The sequence below is a fragment of the Melospiza melodia genome, chromosome 6 (genome assembly GCF_035770615.1).
Source record: "Melospiza melodia melodia isolate bMelMel2 chromosome 6, bMelMel2.pri, whole genome shotgun sequence".
Lineage (NCBI taxonomy): Eukaryota > Metazoa > Chordata > Aves > Passeriformes > Passerellidae > Melospiza > Melospiza melodia.
In genome coordinates this window covers 31,096,836-31,113,532 of record NC_086199.1, presented here as the reverse complement: position 1 = coordinate 31,113,532, position 16,697 = coordinate 31,096,836, and the positions used below count along the sequence as shown (strand labels likewise).

Here is a 16,697-nt window from a genome sequence, read left to right as displayed (position 1 = left end):
CCTATAATAGTTTGACTAAATTACAAGTTTTAAAGTAGACAGCCATCAAAGTAAGGAGAACAGGCAATCATGAATTCAGGAAATGTACATTGCCCCATAGTCAGCTAATGGCAACTTTAATAGGATGTGATGGATTTTTCTCCATCAGGAGAAAATACTGCCTGCATTTTTGCTTCAACAACCCACGCCAGCTGACTAATGGAGTTATATTTTTGTCTCGTATGAGGATGGTTACTTGCCCATCCTCTAGCAGTTGCAGAATGAAACATTAACAACAGCTGTGGGGTGAACAGAAAAGCTGCTCTATTTGGTAGCCAAGATCCAAAGTACAGGCCTTTCCTCCCAAACAGTGGAGCTCATTTTCTGTCACAGGGTGACAAAAAGACAGCACAGAACAAAGCCAGTTTTAGGGCCTGAAGTAGCTAACTGAAGGTACTTCTAAGGAGGAACACATCTTTATGGAGAAAAAAAAAAAGTACAGGATTCACAGAAATTAAAAATAGGGGTACTTGGATAGATAAGAGCCCTTGGGAGCTTAGAAGTTGTTGCTGAAAAGAAATACCAGTGGATCCAGACAGGTTTCTTTAAACAACACTTATCAAATACTATTAAATATAAAAGTCTTTAGCTCGGCATACTAACAATCCTAATCATAGCAGACCAATCCCAAACACTCCTGCCACACTACTGAATAATCAGCATATGCCTGCAACTAGAAACATCTTTTCATGCAAACACTTGGGCTTCAGTCCTGCAAAAATTTAAATATATCACTCTGAGTAGACCTACAGATCTCTCTGGAAGTCTGTAGAGTTTATCACACACATAAAAGCTAACACATATTTATAAGTCTTGCAAGATAATTGCTTTTGGCAGAATATAAATAACATTGCTCTAATGTGTTTCAGCATCATGGTCTCCTGCTTTAAGAGCCAGACATTCTGGTGAAGCCTGTCATTCTTCATATAAAGAGTGGCAGCTGTATAGCCCACAGAGACATTTAAACTTCTCTTTGCATTTTCTTTAAAGTTTCAGAATAGTGTTTGGGCATTCTTTTAGAGTAGCAAGAAAGCTAACAAGTGAAGCCAATAAAAATTGCCTAAAAATGCTTTCTTACTAGTGCCATGGATACCACTGGTAGGACTGGAAGCAATTCTTAGACAAACTATCTATAGCTTCCAACACTGCCAAACAGAACATCAATTAGGCTGTGGAGTTTACTAGGTATTTTTCCAGAACTCAATGCACTGGGCAGCAGGGCAGTAATTCAAAATGAGAAGCAGCCTTAATAAAGGACTCTAATGCTCACTGTACTATATACTTCAATGAAAAACCTTAAAAATCTGCTACAAGAAGAGTTCTCAAATAGCAACACAGGCATCTGAAATAATTTTAGAAATTTAATGCTAGCAGTTTGCCTGATTTCTAGATGCATACCTAAAACTAGGGCCCAGATTTCTCTCCTTGTCAGTCTTTATTTTTTTTTTTTCTTTCAGCATTGTCTTACTGTCTCTATTGCCTTTCATGTCAACCTCTAACAAGGATAGTCAGGAGCAAAGAAAAGTAGCTTCAGGTTCCATCAATGCCATTGAGAATTAGAAGAATGGTATATACCACCTACTGCAAGCCCCAGCTGGAACAGCAGACCTGTCTTGGCAGAAGATCCAGTTCTAATTAGGGGAAAGAAATGACTATATTTTGTAGACACTGGTAGCCCTTACAGCAGCTTTACTTTTGCCCTTCCGTGCTCCTTCCCTTATTTTCATACTTTCATCTCTCTAATGGTTTATCTAACAGATGAACCACCCTTGAAAAAAGATTTTACAGTTGAGGAAGTCTTGCATGCAACACCAGACCTGTTGTTAACTCTAGTTCAACAACACAAAAAATGTAATTTAAAACACTCAGCAGCTCTCTCAAACCCCTATGAATTCACATTTGCAGTCAGTATCACCTTGGCCCAGAAAAGCAGTTAGAATTTCCTTGAATTAAATTGATTTCCATTAAGCATATTTTGTTTTGTGTACAAAAATGACAGACATACATTTAAGTGGAATACACAGGCAAATTTTGAAGTACCTAACTTTTAATCAAAAAATCCTTTGTTTGTGCCTCAATTGTATCTAGCATAAACTAGGATCTTAAAAAAACCCCAAAGAACCAAAAACCACACACAAAACCCAACAACAAAAACCCAACAAAACAAACAAACAAGAAACCCATCCAGTTTCCAAGTATTAATGAATGAACCTTGACTGAACAGAGACTGGAGGAAAGCAGCACAGGCAATCTCGCCCCAAGAGCACCAGCACCTCCCAGCCCCCTTCTCTATCTGCTAAAACAACACCTTCACAACAGAAAGAAGGCAGTTGACACTGACATGACCATTAATTCAATGCATTTCCTAACAAAACTGAACTGCTAAGTTCTTCCCTAGAACACCATGCTTACCATTTTCCTCATCACCTTATTCACTTGGTTCTTGTGAGACAAATGGTTTCAAGAAAAGAAATACCCATGCAGTACACAGATACTGAAATACTTCATATAGATAAGACTAATTTCAAGTTCTACCATCAAGCACGAACAGCCAGTTACATCAAAAGATTAAAACTGCATAAGCTGGCATAGCAATTTCAGTAACTTCTAAATGCCTGAAAACACAGCACTTCAATTAAGAGCAGATAAACCACCCAAATCTAACTTTCTCCTAAGGTCAAATGAAGCTCTACCAAACAACCACATGGTAAAGTTTCCCACCAAACAATCCAGAAAGAAATAATATATTTCAGCTCAAACCTTCTGATGAGGAAATAGATGCATTTGGAATTTAACCAAATTTCATAGCAAATGGAAAAGATAGAGAAAGAATGTCAACAAAAAATTTTTGCCAGAACCTATATGGAAATTCTTATGTTTTTATGTAAAGCATGATAATCTTCAGTAAAGCAGCATTAAGTTGTTAAAATAACAAAATACACTATTTAATCATTATTCAATTGTGATGCTCTTGGAATACTGTCCAGATATAAATGGGATCTCTGAACATCTTCAATGTTTCTATTGAGTTTCTCAGACATTTTCAAAGGGATATTACCAATCTCCCAGAAAGGAGAAACTGCAGCTGACCCCTCTGTAGTCTTTCAACAGTCCTGAATCATCATCTGCCTTGTCACAACTTCCCCAAACCATTTCAAACCACAGATCTGTTTTACCATGAAAAAGCAAACAAGTGAGCATTTAAGTTCAGTAGATTTTAAATAAATCTACTCCCACTCTCTCTCATTAACTGATTTCAACTGTAAATTTGCTTTAGTTGCTTTAAGAGGGGACTATTAACTACATAGAAACAAAGTTATTTTGTGTGTCAAAATGACAGCACCAGTACTCTTATATTTAGTGAAACTGGATATGTCAGTGTTGATTAAACACTGCAATAATGGAATTCTCTTTTATTTCTATTTTAAATGGCTGTTAAATAAACAACTGTAGTTTATTCTGAAATACTTCACAGGCTATCAGAAAGGGTCTGAAAAAAAACCCAAACCAAACTTTCAAACGTATCCTGAAGAGTTAAGCATTTCAAATAATGCAGGCTATCAGAAACCTTTACAACAAAGCCATTGACAACACATATCAGATATGTCATTACAAATCTTCATACTGCTTGGGAGCTGGGGCATTTACATACATCTCTTAAAAACACCCATGCAACTATGAAGATGTGCTTGTGAGTACCCTCTTCTGTGTATTTTTACAAAGGAGCAACAACTTTGAGACCTTTCAGAGCCACAGATAAATAATTTTGTGTAATCTCAAGAAATATGATTACCACTGAATTCAACTTCACTCCTGTGGATCTTAGAACCTCACTTGGTATTAGCCAAGACTGAGAAACTGCAGTGCAAGTCTAGTATCTATATGAATGAAGCACACACAACAATTTCCTTTGTGAAGAAAATGGTACATAAAGGAGCTTGAGAGACTGAAGGTTAATGAATCTAAGTTTATCATTAGGAAAAAAATCAAATCTTCAAAAATAGATAGACAGAAGGAATACATAAACCTCCTTACTTGCACTGCCAGATGCTACAGCAATTTCTGATCATACTGTCAGGGAAATAAAAAGAATACAAATAGTAGCTGGCTATTTCAACTGTGAGAACTATTAGTCTGAGCTTCTTGTGATCTACTGGAATATTGCATGAAGAAAAGGTTAGACCAAAAGATTTTCCTGCTTTTTGTCCAGCATTGTTATTGACAAAGGACAAATCCCAAAGACAAACAGGAATACATCCTGACAAAATCATTTGCTGAGTTATAGTAAGAGCCCACTGCAGAGGAAAGTAAGATCACTCTTTTGGAGAACCCCATTTCTCAATGCAAATAAAGCTAATGGAAGTTATATCCTACTGAAAACATGATACAACCACATTTTTCTGGTTAATGATAAAAAGATTGAACAGCATCTTTAATTTCAATTATTAAGACTGAATTCATCAGGAATCAAATGTACTGTTTTAATCTTTAGACAAAATAAGGGAAGCTAAGTAGTAACAACACTGAAAAAATCCTCTCAGCAAATACACCTAGATCACAGACATTAACCAAGTAACTGACAGTTATGTTTTCTCCACTGTAAAATACAGAGGTATAAGTGAAGAAACAAACAAAAAAAAAAAAAAAAACCAAAAGAAAGCAATTAATTTCTACTGTAGGATACCACAATTTCTGCACCGCCTGACTGTAATTGCCTTTAAAACAAACTGTGAAGCAATCTCAAAAAAGCTGACCAAAATCGCTCTTGTCCTTGAGAAGTGTCACTCGATCCTTCCTCTTTTGCCATGTGAAATACAATGAAGTTCTCTCTTACAACTTCTCTACTGAAATGATCTTTTACTGAAGTACATGGAAGAGATTTGGATCATCATGCTTTATTTGGGATGCTAAGTTGGTCCAAGCTCATACTGAAAGGAGCATGAGGATTTTTAACTAAAAGCTCTTACTTCATCCTTGAGCTTCAGTTGAGGGGCTCAAGCTCAAGCAGCGTAGATTTGCCAAATGGTAGAAAAGCCAACCCTGTATCTGCCAAGAGCCTCTCAGGCCTAAAAACCAGCTGAAATAAGACTGGGTAAACTTATTTCTCGTTATTCCTCAAGTCTAGTGCACACATTTTGGTTTTGTTCTGAAAAGGAGCTATACATCTGCAGTTCTACATCAGAAAAATTAGTTGGCAAATATCAAAAAAGTTGAATTTTCTGTAGCAGAGAAGTGACTCAACATTGATTTTCAATATTTTTGCAATGTCTTCTTTCACTGATGAAAAGAAGATGAACTTGTAGCCTGTGGGAAGCATTCTCTCCTTCTACAGCAAAAGAAACACGTTTTTATTTGGGTTACGTTTTTATTGTTCCAGAGTGGTAAAAGACAAACTTCTTGCTAGCATTGCTCAAGGGTAAAACCCTGGTATTAAGACCTGTAAGGATGCTAATGGGCCAGTGAAACATCTCCAAGAGATACTAACCAATGGCTTACTTTCCAGAGAAGTTTTTCAGGATAATCTACATGAGAACACTAATAGAGAAATATTCTCTAAAAATGCTTCCTAAAACTACTAAAAACAAGCCAAAATCTATGAGGATGGTGAGATACCCACACACTTCAAAACCATCACATTCAAAACATGGAAAAGATACATCACTTTCAGCAGTAATGAAACAAACAAAAAACACAAAGAAACAAAATAAACAAAATAATTAATGCAAAAAACCTATAGTTTTAAAATGTACAGCAGAGAAGGAAAGAAGAGAGAACCTGAAAAAGCGTCACTAATTAGCCAAGTAAGGTTATTAGTTTTCCCCTAGTTAACCACAACTTACTCCAGAACAAGGAAAATAAAAGGCCTTCACAGGAAATTACACTATACTAAAGTACAGCACTCTAAATTCACCTGCTCTAGAATAGCTTCCTTGAATAGACCAGTTCTTCATCCAGAATTCAACTAACAGATGAAGAAGAGCTCATGTTTTCTACCCTGCTTCAGGGCAATTAATGTGGACGTGTCCTCCTTGGGCAGGATTTGCTGACAGCCATGACTGAGAAATGAAAGCTTGTGAATTCATGCATCGTCAGCCCAGGTAGTTTGAGGAAAAGCAAAATGAGGTTTGTGTCAGTGACAAACACACACTTGCCCAAGCATCTCCTTTACACTACGCAGAACACCCTAAGTATACGATAGAAGGTACTTAAAAGTATTTGACAAGGCAAGACTACTTCACCTTCTAAAACCATTAGCAAAAAGTCATCTTTGCCCCTCAGAGAACCTGAAAGCAGGGAAGCAGGTAATCCCACAACAAGATTCCCTCAGCCTGCCTGCAGCTCAGAGGCTGGGGTGCAGGTATGGTCACAGACTCAGTTTGCCATGTCCCAGGCAGATGCTTAACTGATTTCTGCAAATCCTCCATTACCTAACTCGGGTTGTTAACATGCACGATTCTTCTGCATCACCATAGTAACAAAGCACGTACATTTTAAGGTGCATATGGGGGCTCTTCTAGAGGATGTGTCAAGTTGAATACATCTAAGACAATATAAGATATTTTAAGCTAGCCCCGTTCAGTACAGAAACAGAAAGCATGAAAGTACTGTGCTAGAGATTTTCACAAGACTGCTCAAGCAGTGGTTACACATCCATTAAAAAAGTTTTCTGGAGGCTGAAAGAAGTAGAAGATGAAGAAAGATTCTGTCAAGACACTTATGGGTCTTAATGCATTAAAACAACTGTGCAATTAATAATGGCCTGATTTACACACACTAATTTCTTTGGGAACCACAAAGCACAACATAGTAAAAGATCTTATGAACACAGTTTACCTACAAGTTTCCCCACTCACCCTATGCCTCCAGAAAGCAGTAAAAAAGATCCAGATAGAAAACATACTTACTCTTTTTTTTACTCATTAGGAAATGAGAAGCAACAGGCACTTTCATGTCAATGAGAGTGCCAAGTACCTTGAGCTTACAGGCCTATGACACCATTCCTGTAGGATACAGGAGGGACACCACAGAAAACCCAGGCTTAATGGCACCCCTTACATTAGGTGGCCCCACAGCAAATAAGCCCATACATTGATAACAGTGTCACGGCCACTCTGTGACTTGCCACATTGAGATGCATGCATCAAGTGTGCATGACTCCTCATAGCAGACACCACTACTGCCTTAAAGAACCAAACCAAAATAACGTTCAACAAGGCAAATGTATTATTCCTCAAATAAACCTCTCAAAAAGTTAGAGAGAGGCTCTGAACTGGGGGGAAAAAACCCCCAACACTAAAACCCTGCCTTTCAGGTAATGATTAAGAAAATCACATTAGCAGAAAGAATGTAAGAAACAGCATGCTACAAGTCTGGATGCAATTACAGTGATATTACCAACATTTGAAATGCTCACATAGTTGAAATCTGAAGATTAAAGACTAAAATCAGACCAAACTCAAGAAACAAATCAAACAAAAAAACCCTAACAAATCTGTCAGAATATCACTTTATTTTTCAATATTAGTATTAAGAGAATTTTAATGCTTACTAAGATGCAGTCTTCAATTACACAGAACACCTGTGCATGACCAGAAGACACAATATTCCTCCCTGGCACAGGAGAAGTAAATTAGACAAGCGGTTGAAAAAAAAGAGAATTGGTCATTTCCTAATATTGAAGGTTTGAGAGCAGAACCCAGGCAACCTGATTACAACTGTGTATCTGTCTTATTACCAAAATCATCAAAATTCATGCATGCTGGCCACATGGATTTTATTTGCACAAAAAATTCTCAGTTCTCAAACACAAAAATTCTCAAACATTTAATTTTACAATTTTGCATTCCCTTGGCACGCTCGTTACGTACAATTGGTACCAGCAACCAATTTCTTCTTAAAAATCTTTTGATATTAGAGACAGCAATGCCAAAGTTATTTTGCATCAGTAGCACAGATCAGTATCATTTGAATCACAAGTGGAACTTGTAATGAGATAGTTAACAGCCCCCTGAAGAGAGCACAAACATACCTATCTGAAGTCTATCCTGCTATATGAAACTTCCAAATTACTGTTGGCCCTAAAGCAAGCAAAGACCAGTGATTATCAACAATAACTAGTGCTTACAGACATACAGCTTTGTTACATAAGGTCAGCCCCATACATAGATTAAAAATCCCCTCAGGATTTCCCATTTTAAATGTATAAATCTCATCTCTAAATCCTGAATTAGCTTCTTTACACCTTTTAAAAATGTATTCCTGTTCAATGTTCAACATGTATCAGCCTCAACCACAGGCCTCATATTAAGACATGCTGTACTGGGATCCAGAATAAGCACACCATGCACAGGAAGGAATACCCAGGGCTCAGAATACTTTAGCATATCTGAAAGGTTAAAAAGTTTCTAAGAAGCTACATAAAAATTCCTAAATCCGAGCAGGCGCAGTACTCCCACCTTTCACTAACCTTACTTAATCCTTTCAAAAAAGGCTAAGGAGAGAGAAATCTCTTCTGCCCTCAAGGTTTATACCACTTCACCAAAACAGTTCTGCACAATTTCTGAAGGAATAAAAGCTCCTGGCAGGAATCCTCACTGACAGCTACATCTTACCATTCTGGAGTTATTTAGGGAAGACAGTCAGTCCCAGTAACAATTTTTAATAAACCTGGCACTAGATTTCAGTAATTGTTTCATTAATTAAATTTTTGATGCATCTTGTTGGTACGTACGTTTGTTGACAACATTCGACTTTACTTAAAGCTGAAATAAATCAGTTTCATTTTTGCTTTGACAAACTTCAGTATCTCAACTAACCAGCAGGAGTCAAAGAAAAAGGGTGATTGTTAACAGTCATCAGATCATCATGGGGAAAGCCTATTCACTTATTGCTGTTTTTCTGGAGGTTTTTAAAAACAACTCAAAAAACCCCCAACTCTTCTGTAGACTTTAATGACACCTGCTCTTGCAAACCACTCTATGTCACTGTATGTCTGTAAGCACTAGTTATTGTCAAAAACTGGCTCACCAAACCATTCAAGCCAAGCATTTGGGCCACAGAATTCCTTCTGGCATTCTGAACAGGCGAGTGTTAAACTTGCTTTAACAGAATTAGACTTCCTTACATAATTAAAACATTATGAACAGTGGTATGAATACATATGGAAGGGGGGAAGAAGAAACAGATGCCATATCACCTAATTTTTAAAATGGTTTAGATGCTTCAATTATACACATTTGGTGAATTCTTGCATAGTGTACACATGAAAAACACTTCTTCTGAATGGAAGTTTGGTATCACACAGCAGTGCAGAATGGAACACACTAACTGAGGAAGTTTCTACAGCCTGTTTTCCCTGTTTGAATAACTTAGTGTCATATGACATTGAGTTCTTACAGAGAAAAATGCTTGTGAGTGATTTCCTTTCACAGATAGATTAATTTACTGTCATTATACTGGGACAAAATTAACAATAGTAATAATAATAATAATAATAATAGTATCATCATCATCATCTGTTTTCCCCACCTTAAGTGGAGCATTGGGAGTTAGGGCCTGTGTGTAGCAAGTGAATAGTTATTTAATCAGAACCACACTTATAAACAAATTCTAGCACTCAGAGCACTTAAATGCAAATTTTTTGTCCCTTAGCATATTTAAAGACTTGTAGGTTGCTTGGTTTTCTTCTTTTTCTTGTTCCTATGTAGGACAAAATTAAAATAAAGCAATGAATATAGACAAATTAGTATATATTTTTAAACAAATTGATATCACAGATACCAGCATGAACATTATTATAAAGCTTGAAAATATTAGAAAATACAGGCACTTAAAATGTCTGCTTACTTTATGCAAGTGTAAGTGCTGTTCAATACCACTGCAGTCTTATAGATTGATTCTTATTACAACTTTCAGGTAGGAGAGGTACTGTGTTCATGCTAGTATGACACACCATAAAATATTTTACTATATACATAATGTTATCACTTTATGAATGAGAAAAACCACAGGGAATAATGACAGCCAACAGATTTTACTAGAGGATAGTCTAAGCATTAACAAAAAAAAAAATCTTCACTTACAGAGTACAGAAAACCAAGCACAACAGAAGTATGTATTGCTATTGTCTTAAATCTAGAAATAGATGGCAATACACAAGAGCATTCAGTCCTCTTCCTTTCACCAAAAAATAAGCATTGCTGAAGATAAGGGACACACCTAACAAAGTATTAAAAAGCATTAAAAAAAGTTTCATATGTGTTTACACCTTATTGAATTTTAATTTGGAAACTCTGTAGCACGTTAGTTGCCCAAAATTAAACAGATACAAAACAATGGAAAACGCTTTCAGAAAGAGATATGAATATTTTCAAGGGAGAAGGGAAGAACAAACTTTATATTTTTAGGGAACATGAAATTTCTGTTTGCAATCAATTCTAGCCATTCAATAACTGCACTAGTTTAAATTTACTTGCTGAAGTGTTGCACACTAGAACAGGAAAAAGAGAAAGACATTTCCTTCCTAAAGCAGCCATACAGAAACCGGGATCCTGAACAATATGGCAACTTCCAGACATCTTTCATACTCTTCTGAGTAACGTGGGACATGTTCTAACTGAGGAAGAAGAGCAGAAGGGAGAAAGCATTTAACATTTGAACAACAGCATTTAAGACAACACACACTCTATGTCATATCCTAGTCACTCTTTTGGAATCAGCGGAATAAAAACCAAAAAACACAAAATTATTTCCTTTGTCTCCTTTTTAAACTTGTGCTAACACTCTGAAGAGTATTTTTTATTTCTAGTATTTGTCACAACCCCATTAAATCATCACCTACACACGAAATTTCTCCAGATATACACAAGAATGAGTAAATAACAAACAAAATTGCCAGCATTTACCCCCAAATGTACCAGGATTGCCCTCAGCTTTAATCCTGTGACTTCTGATCCTGTCAGGATATATTCTTTTCAAGAAACATCTTTACTTTTAAAAATCACACTGATGTCCTCACAGCCACTTTAACACATCAAGAGCATTACATTTTAAATGAACAAAGGGAAACACTCGGCATTCTTGAATTCAAACATTATTGCTGGCTCCAGTTACTGAAACATCCAAAAGCATTTTTCTGCAATATCACAGTAATCAAGGACTGTTGCTAGGGTGAACCTTTTTTTGAAAGAAAAAAGTAAAAATACCCATCCCCCCCAACTGACTCTCAGATTATGTAACATGCAAATTCAGTTTCACCTTCAAAATAGTGTCATACAATATAAAGCCAAACAGACAGCAAGAAACATTTCATAAGACTGGAAAAGCCTCCCAAGGACTCCATAAGCAACCTTCCCTCAAATGAAAGCATATCAGAATTGCAATGATTTATTATAATCAATTGGGTTAGAAAATCCTTTCCTTAAAATAAAAAAAAATAGTTCTATTTACAAATTCCTTCCATTAAGGGATGAAGAATTTCAGAGTCTATATATGCCCTGAACTGCAGAAAGAAATTTAGCCTGCCAAAAAGTGTTAAAAACCTCCCAGAAGTAATAAGCCCAAATTAATAGGCATTACTTTCTGTGATACAATTTCACATTCAGCTTTCAGTTATCTAGGCTTGTAAGACAAATTTAATTCAAGTCTGAAGTACAAATGAAGTACAAACAGTATTTTCATATATATTAAAGGAAGACATGAATAAATACATTTTTAAAATTTTGTTCACCTTTACTTTTTCAAATCTGCACTTGAGGATGTTTACAGCACCATAACCTGATGTTGTTAAGCACACAGCATTAGAATGTAGTGTGTTTAATTTACAAGCTCTTTAATTAAATTATCTATGAAAATTAGTATATTTATGTGGTAAAACAATCAGCACGTGACAGTCTGAATCTGTAAAAAATACAATATGTAAAAGCAACTCTAAACATGATTCGAGAGCAGTAGCATTCCCTGAAATAAAAGCGGCCACCTGCAATAGAGAGGAAAGTAAACAAGGCACTAAAGCAGTGCTGCTACTTTTCGATTGCAGCAACTACGACTCCATCTTAAGCCTGTCATCATTCACCCCTGCTGAATGAGGGCTACACAGCACAACCACCATTCTGCTTTCCCTAACATGGAAATTCAGTCACATTTCTAGACAGCAATTAAAACCTGCTACCAAAAGAGAAATTTGGAATAGTGCTCACTGACATGACTCCTGCAACATTATTACATTCAGTTGCATGAGCAGCAATTTGACCCATGAGTTCAAAATTCTAATTCCTTCATTTAAAAACTGATTGGCTTTGGGAATATATTGTGTTGATGCTGACCACCCTGACTGCAAAACATCACTGAGGAAGAAAAAGAATAAAATTATCTGGAGATATAGAAATACTTTCATTTAACTAATACCTAAGTGAAAAATACAATAACAACATTACAAGAACAATGTAAAAATCACCAATGAAGACTCATCTGTAGTAATCACAATTTTATAAGGCTGCCTTCCATATGTTCATGATCGAGAAGAAACCCAGTAGTCCTTAATGTAGCTTCTTAATTAATCTTTCTCACCACCACTGAGAGTTTATTGTTAACTGAGGTCAAACTCCAGACACCACAAATATTTATATCTAACTTTGTAAAATGTAGTTTTATAAACAAAGACTAATGCTCAATCACCAGAATATTCCTGGTAGCTACAATGACACAAAATGCATTGCAAAGTACCCGTATTCACTCTTACATGCCGAAAGGTCTGTTAATGAACTCAAGGCCATTGATGCCATCAGTTCTACTGATAAAATTAAACACAGTGAACTCCTAATATATGAATTTCAATTTGTACATCTGTCTTATTTTCACTAACAGTTCATCTGGAATTTCAACCATATTGCCCAGCCATTTGAAGTGACACACTTGTGCTATGTGCAAAAGCAACCAGAGAGAAATTATGACACTGGCCACACCAAAAATGCTGTCAAAAAAAAGCAAAGCAACTGAGAAATATTTTTCTTATTTTATTTCTAATATTTAAATACATGAAGTAAAAAAAAGCAAACAAACAAAATCCCTTGTGTATTTTTTAAGAAAAAGCATCATTTATAGTGCTTTGTAAAGGTATTTATATAAGAACACATTTAGTCCTATAGCACCATTGAAAAAACTCAAAGCAAATACGGTATATGAGCTTTCCTTCCTTGTATTAAGTAAAGATTAGTAATATTCCACATATTCTCTTAGGCTGTACTAACAACAAGCCTCCTCCACTCCATGGATATATAATTAAGGATCATCTCCGTGTAATTTGTTAAGATAATGAAAAAGCATACTCATGAGCAATGAACATCACCATTTTAACACTGGGAACCACAAAACAGTTACATCAGAAAAATACACTGCCTGTTCTGGGGATCCTTCATCAGTAAATTTCACTGTGGGTTTTTTTAAATTTCAATAGATTTAAAATCAAAGATAATATATTGCCCTCTAAACAATTTATGCCATATTAAAAGCATTGCTGGTATTCTGATATTTCAGAGGTCTCTTTAGCCACAGCATAGGTTAAGGAGAAACTACAATTGCTAATCTGCTGTAAAATTCTCAGAGTAAACAGACAGAAAAATAAATTGCAATGTTGATTTCTATCAATTTAGCTGTTTTCACTGTCACCTGTATTTTATAATAGGCAACATTTTCAGATGCCTCATTAGGTATGACTGCCTTCTTTCTGCACCATGTTGATCTCTTGCAGATGTAAGGCTATATCAATAAAATGTAAATTACTCCAAATGGATTAATACCCTGTCTCGAAAATGCATTCATAATAATGAATTTGATTTTCAGTATTCTATTTTTGACTCTATTCATGAAGGGGAAAATATTTCAACATTTTATGAATAAAACTCTTCCTAGTTTAAATGTAAGATGGTACAGCGAGAAGGTACTGATGAATTCATGCTCCTTTATAGGAAAAGGATAAACATAAACCATAAAAATAAGCCTTTCTCGTCCCTCCACATCTCCCTTTACAGCGACTTCCCATGCTCGCAGCCATAAGCCCTCTTCCTGCTGCCCTCTCCGATAAACCTGCCGGCCTGGCTGTCTCTCCCTTCCCGTGCAGGTCTGATCTGCGAGGCTGCTGAATGCAGACACTGTAGTGCACTGTGAATGGACAGCCAGGTATTTTATGAATGGAGCTGATCACGTGCTCCCAGCACCTCCCCGAGCTGATATTTCCCACATAACTGTGTCAACAAGCAGCGAACAGCACATATTAATACAGCAGGTCCTGGAGACCTTCCGCCGCCGGCCGCGGGCCGCAGGCCGGCCCTCAGCCCGGGAGCAGCCGCTTCGTGCGCTCCGCAGGGCAGGTTCCGCCGCAGGTCAGCGGCGGTGACAGCAATTCTTTTTTCGCAATTTTTTTTTTTTTTTTTATGAATGGAGATTGTGGTATGCAAATGAGAGCGATTCACAAAAAAAAAGGAAACATGGCGGCGGCGGCCCCGGCTCCCGGCCCCGCGGCGGCTCCCCCCGGCCCGCTCAGCGCCGCGGGCGGCAGCGCCCGAGCCCCGAGTCCCGCCGGGCTCCGCTCCCCGCGGGGCCCCCGCGGCCTCCCCGGAGACCCGAACGCCGCGTTCGGGGAACGCACGGGAAGGTGCGCAGGCTTGGCTCGGAAGGCGGCAGTGAAATGGGAAATCCATCTTTCCTGCCGGAGGAACCCCGTCCGCACCCTGCCTGTCAGCTCGGCTGCTCCCCGGCCGCTCACCGCTACCTACAGATACAATGGGCGCCGCGCTCCCTCCCCACCGCCATGGCCGCGGCCGTCACCGCATCATTCATAAAATCAGACCGAGCAAACACCGACATCGCAAATCGTAACGCTGCGGCTCGGAGACCGCAGCAATCAACTTGAAACCTCCCGATCACAAGAAAAGTTTCAAAATACTTTATATTCCTGTTTCAACGCCATAAAGTACTCAGATGTTTTCTGACAGACATTTACCGCCTCCGACCCAAATGTATTTCAAAGACTGATTACATGCAAGGGAATACAGCCGCACAGACACACAATCTCCTCTGAATTTCCTCCAAACCAGTCACAGCAAAAATATTAAGAGATCCTTGAACTATCCCTTTCCTCTTTGGGGGTGGGGAGGGGGGAAGGGAAGGGGGAAAAAGTCCCAAGTGCTCATTAAAAAAAAAAAAAAAAAAAAAAAAAAAAAGAAAGAAAGAAAGGGAAAAAAGGGCTTTAGGGTAGGTTTAAGCTGTATTTACACGGACTGACTCATCCAATTAAAATTCAGGAGCAGTTTCCTGCAGGATGAAGCTCCCACACACTAGTTTCCATGTGAAATATCTACAAGTAACAGGATTTTTTCGGAGGTAGTACGTGCCGACACCTCTCTGGGCATTTCAGACCCATCCTCCCCCTCCAAGACACCATCGTTACCTGCACCGTTTTCTGCCGGGCTTTAACTAAACCAAGCTTTTCCGGCCGGCGGCTCGCAGCCCTTCCAAACCAAGCTCCTTCACAAAGAGGGAGCTTCTGGGCTTCCATGTACGCGAGCAGAAATGCGCAGTCCGCGCAGGGGGAGGACAGCACCCGTACGTGCGCGGGCAAAGGCCCCGCGGGGCGCGGAGCCGAAGGGACGCGTCGAGCCCCATCCCCATTCCGATCCCGGGGCGGAGGGGAGGGGGAGCGCGGCCACTTACTCGTTAGAAGTCGCCGTCTCTTCGCTCATTTTCTCCTCACCACGATCCGACAGGCACACGGAGCAGCACCGACGCAGCCAGGGCGCAGCCAGAACTCACCAGAAACTTCACCATTGTTACCCCCGGTCTGCCGCCCCCGGCCAGGGCACGGGCCGTGCGGTGAGTAAGGGAGAGGAGCGGGGGGAAGGAGTAGGAGAGCGGTCTTTATCCTGGAAACCCGAAATCCTGACGTCCGGCGGTGCAGCGTATTTCCCCTGTCTTTGGAGACGATGATGATGGTGGTGATGGTGAAGCAAACAGAAGCAAAACCCACGGATCTTCTGATATCGAGCTACTCCCAGTTAGAGGGGGATAGAGTTGTGGAGACAAGGGAGGGCTCCCCGCCGCAAAAAGCTGCACCGCACCGTCCTCCCGCTGCAGCTCATCTCCCGCTGCAGCCGCCTTCGCTGCTGCCCTCCTCCTCCTCCTTCTTCTCCTCCTCCTCCTCCTGCTGCTGCTGCTCGGCCGCCTCCCTCCCTGCCCGCCCGCCTCCCGCGCACAGCCGGGGCAGGCGGCGGCAGAAATTCCTCCAGACACCGGAGCCGCCACAGGCCGGGGCAGGCGGGGAGGGACGGGGAAAAGGGGGGCAGAGAGGCTCGACGAAGATCTCCCACCCCCTCCAAAGCGACGTCGAGCACTGCGGAGGGAGGACGCGCCGGCCCGAAGGAGAAGGCTGGCGACGGGGGGAGGGAGGCGTTTTAAACCAGCCTGGGGGTGGGAAGGGGGGGGACGGCGGAGAGCGAGGATGCGTCACGGCTGTTTGTGTGAGGAGAGGCGCGGGGAGGGAGGGGGAGCAGAGCTCCCAGGGCGAGAGAGGAGCTCTCGGCTGCAGGATGAGGGGGAGAGGAGGGAGAAAGCCCGCGGGGAAGTTCAGCGGCGGCGCTTCCTCCCCGGCAACAACTCCATTAGCG

General features: G+C 39.7%; 1 protein-coding gene across 1 annotated transcript in view; it reads right to left on the bottom strand.

Moving 5' to 3' along the window:
- Positions 1-16,201, bottom strand: part of SPRED1 (sprouty related EVH1 domain containing 1) — a 61,770-nt gene extending 45,569 nt beyond the window's left edge. The window contains exon 1 of the mRNA XM_063160485.1: positions 15,748-16,201. Coding sequence (XP_063016555.1) covers positions 15,748-15,776 — 29 coding nt within the window. The 5' untranslated portion in view covers positions 15,777-16,201. The remainder of the gene's footprint in view (positions 1-15,747) is intronic.
- Between the last annotated feature and the right edge of the window lie 496 nt (positions 16,202-16,697).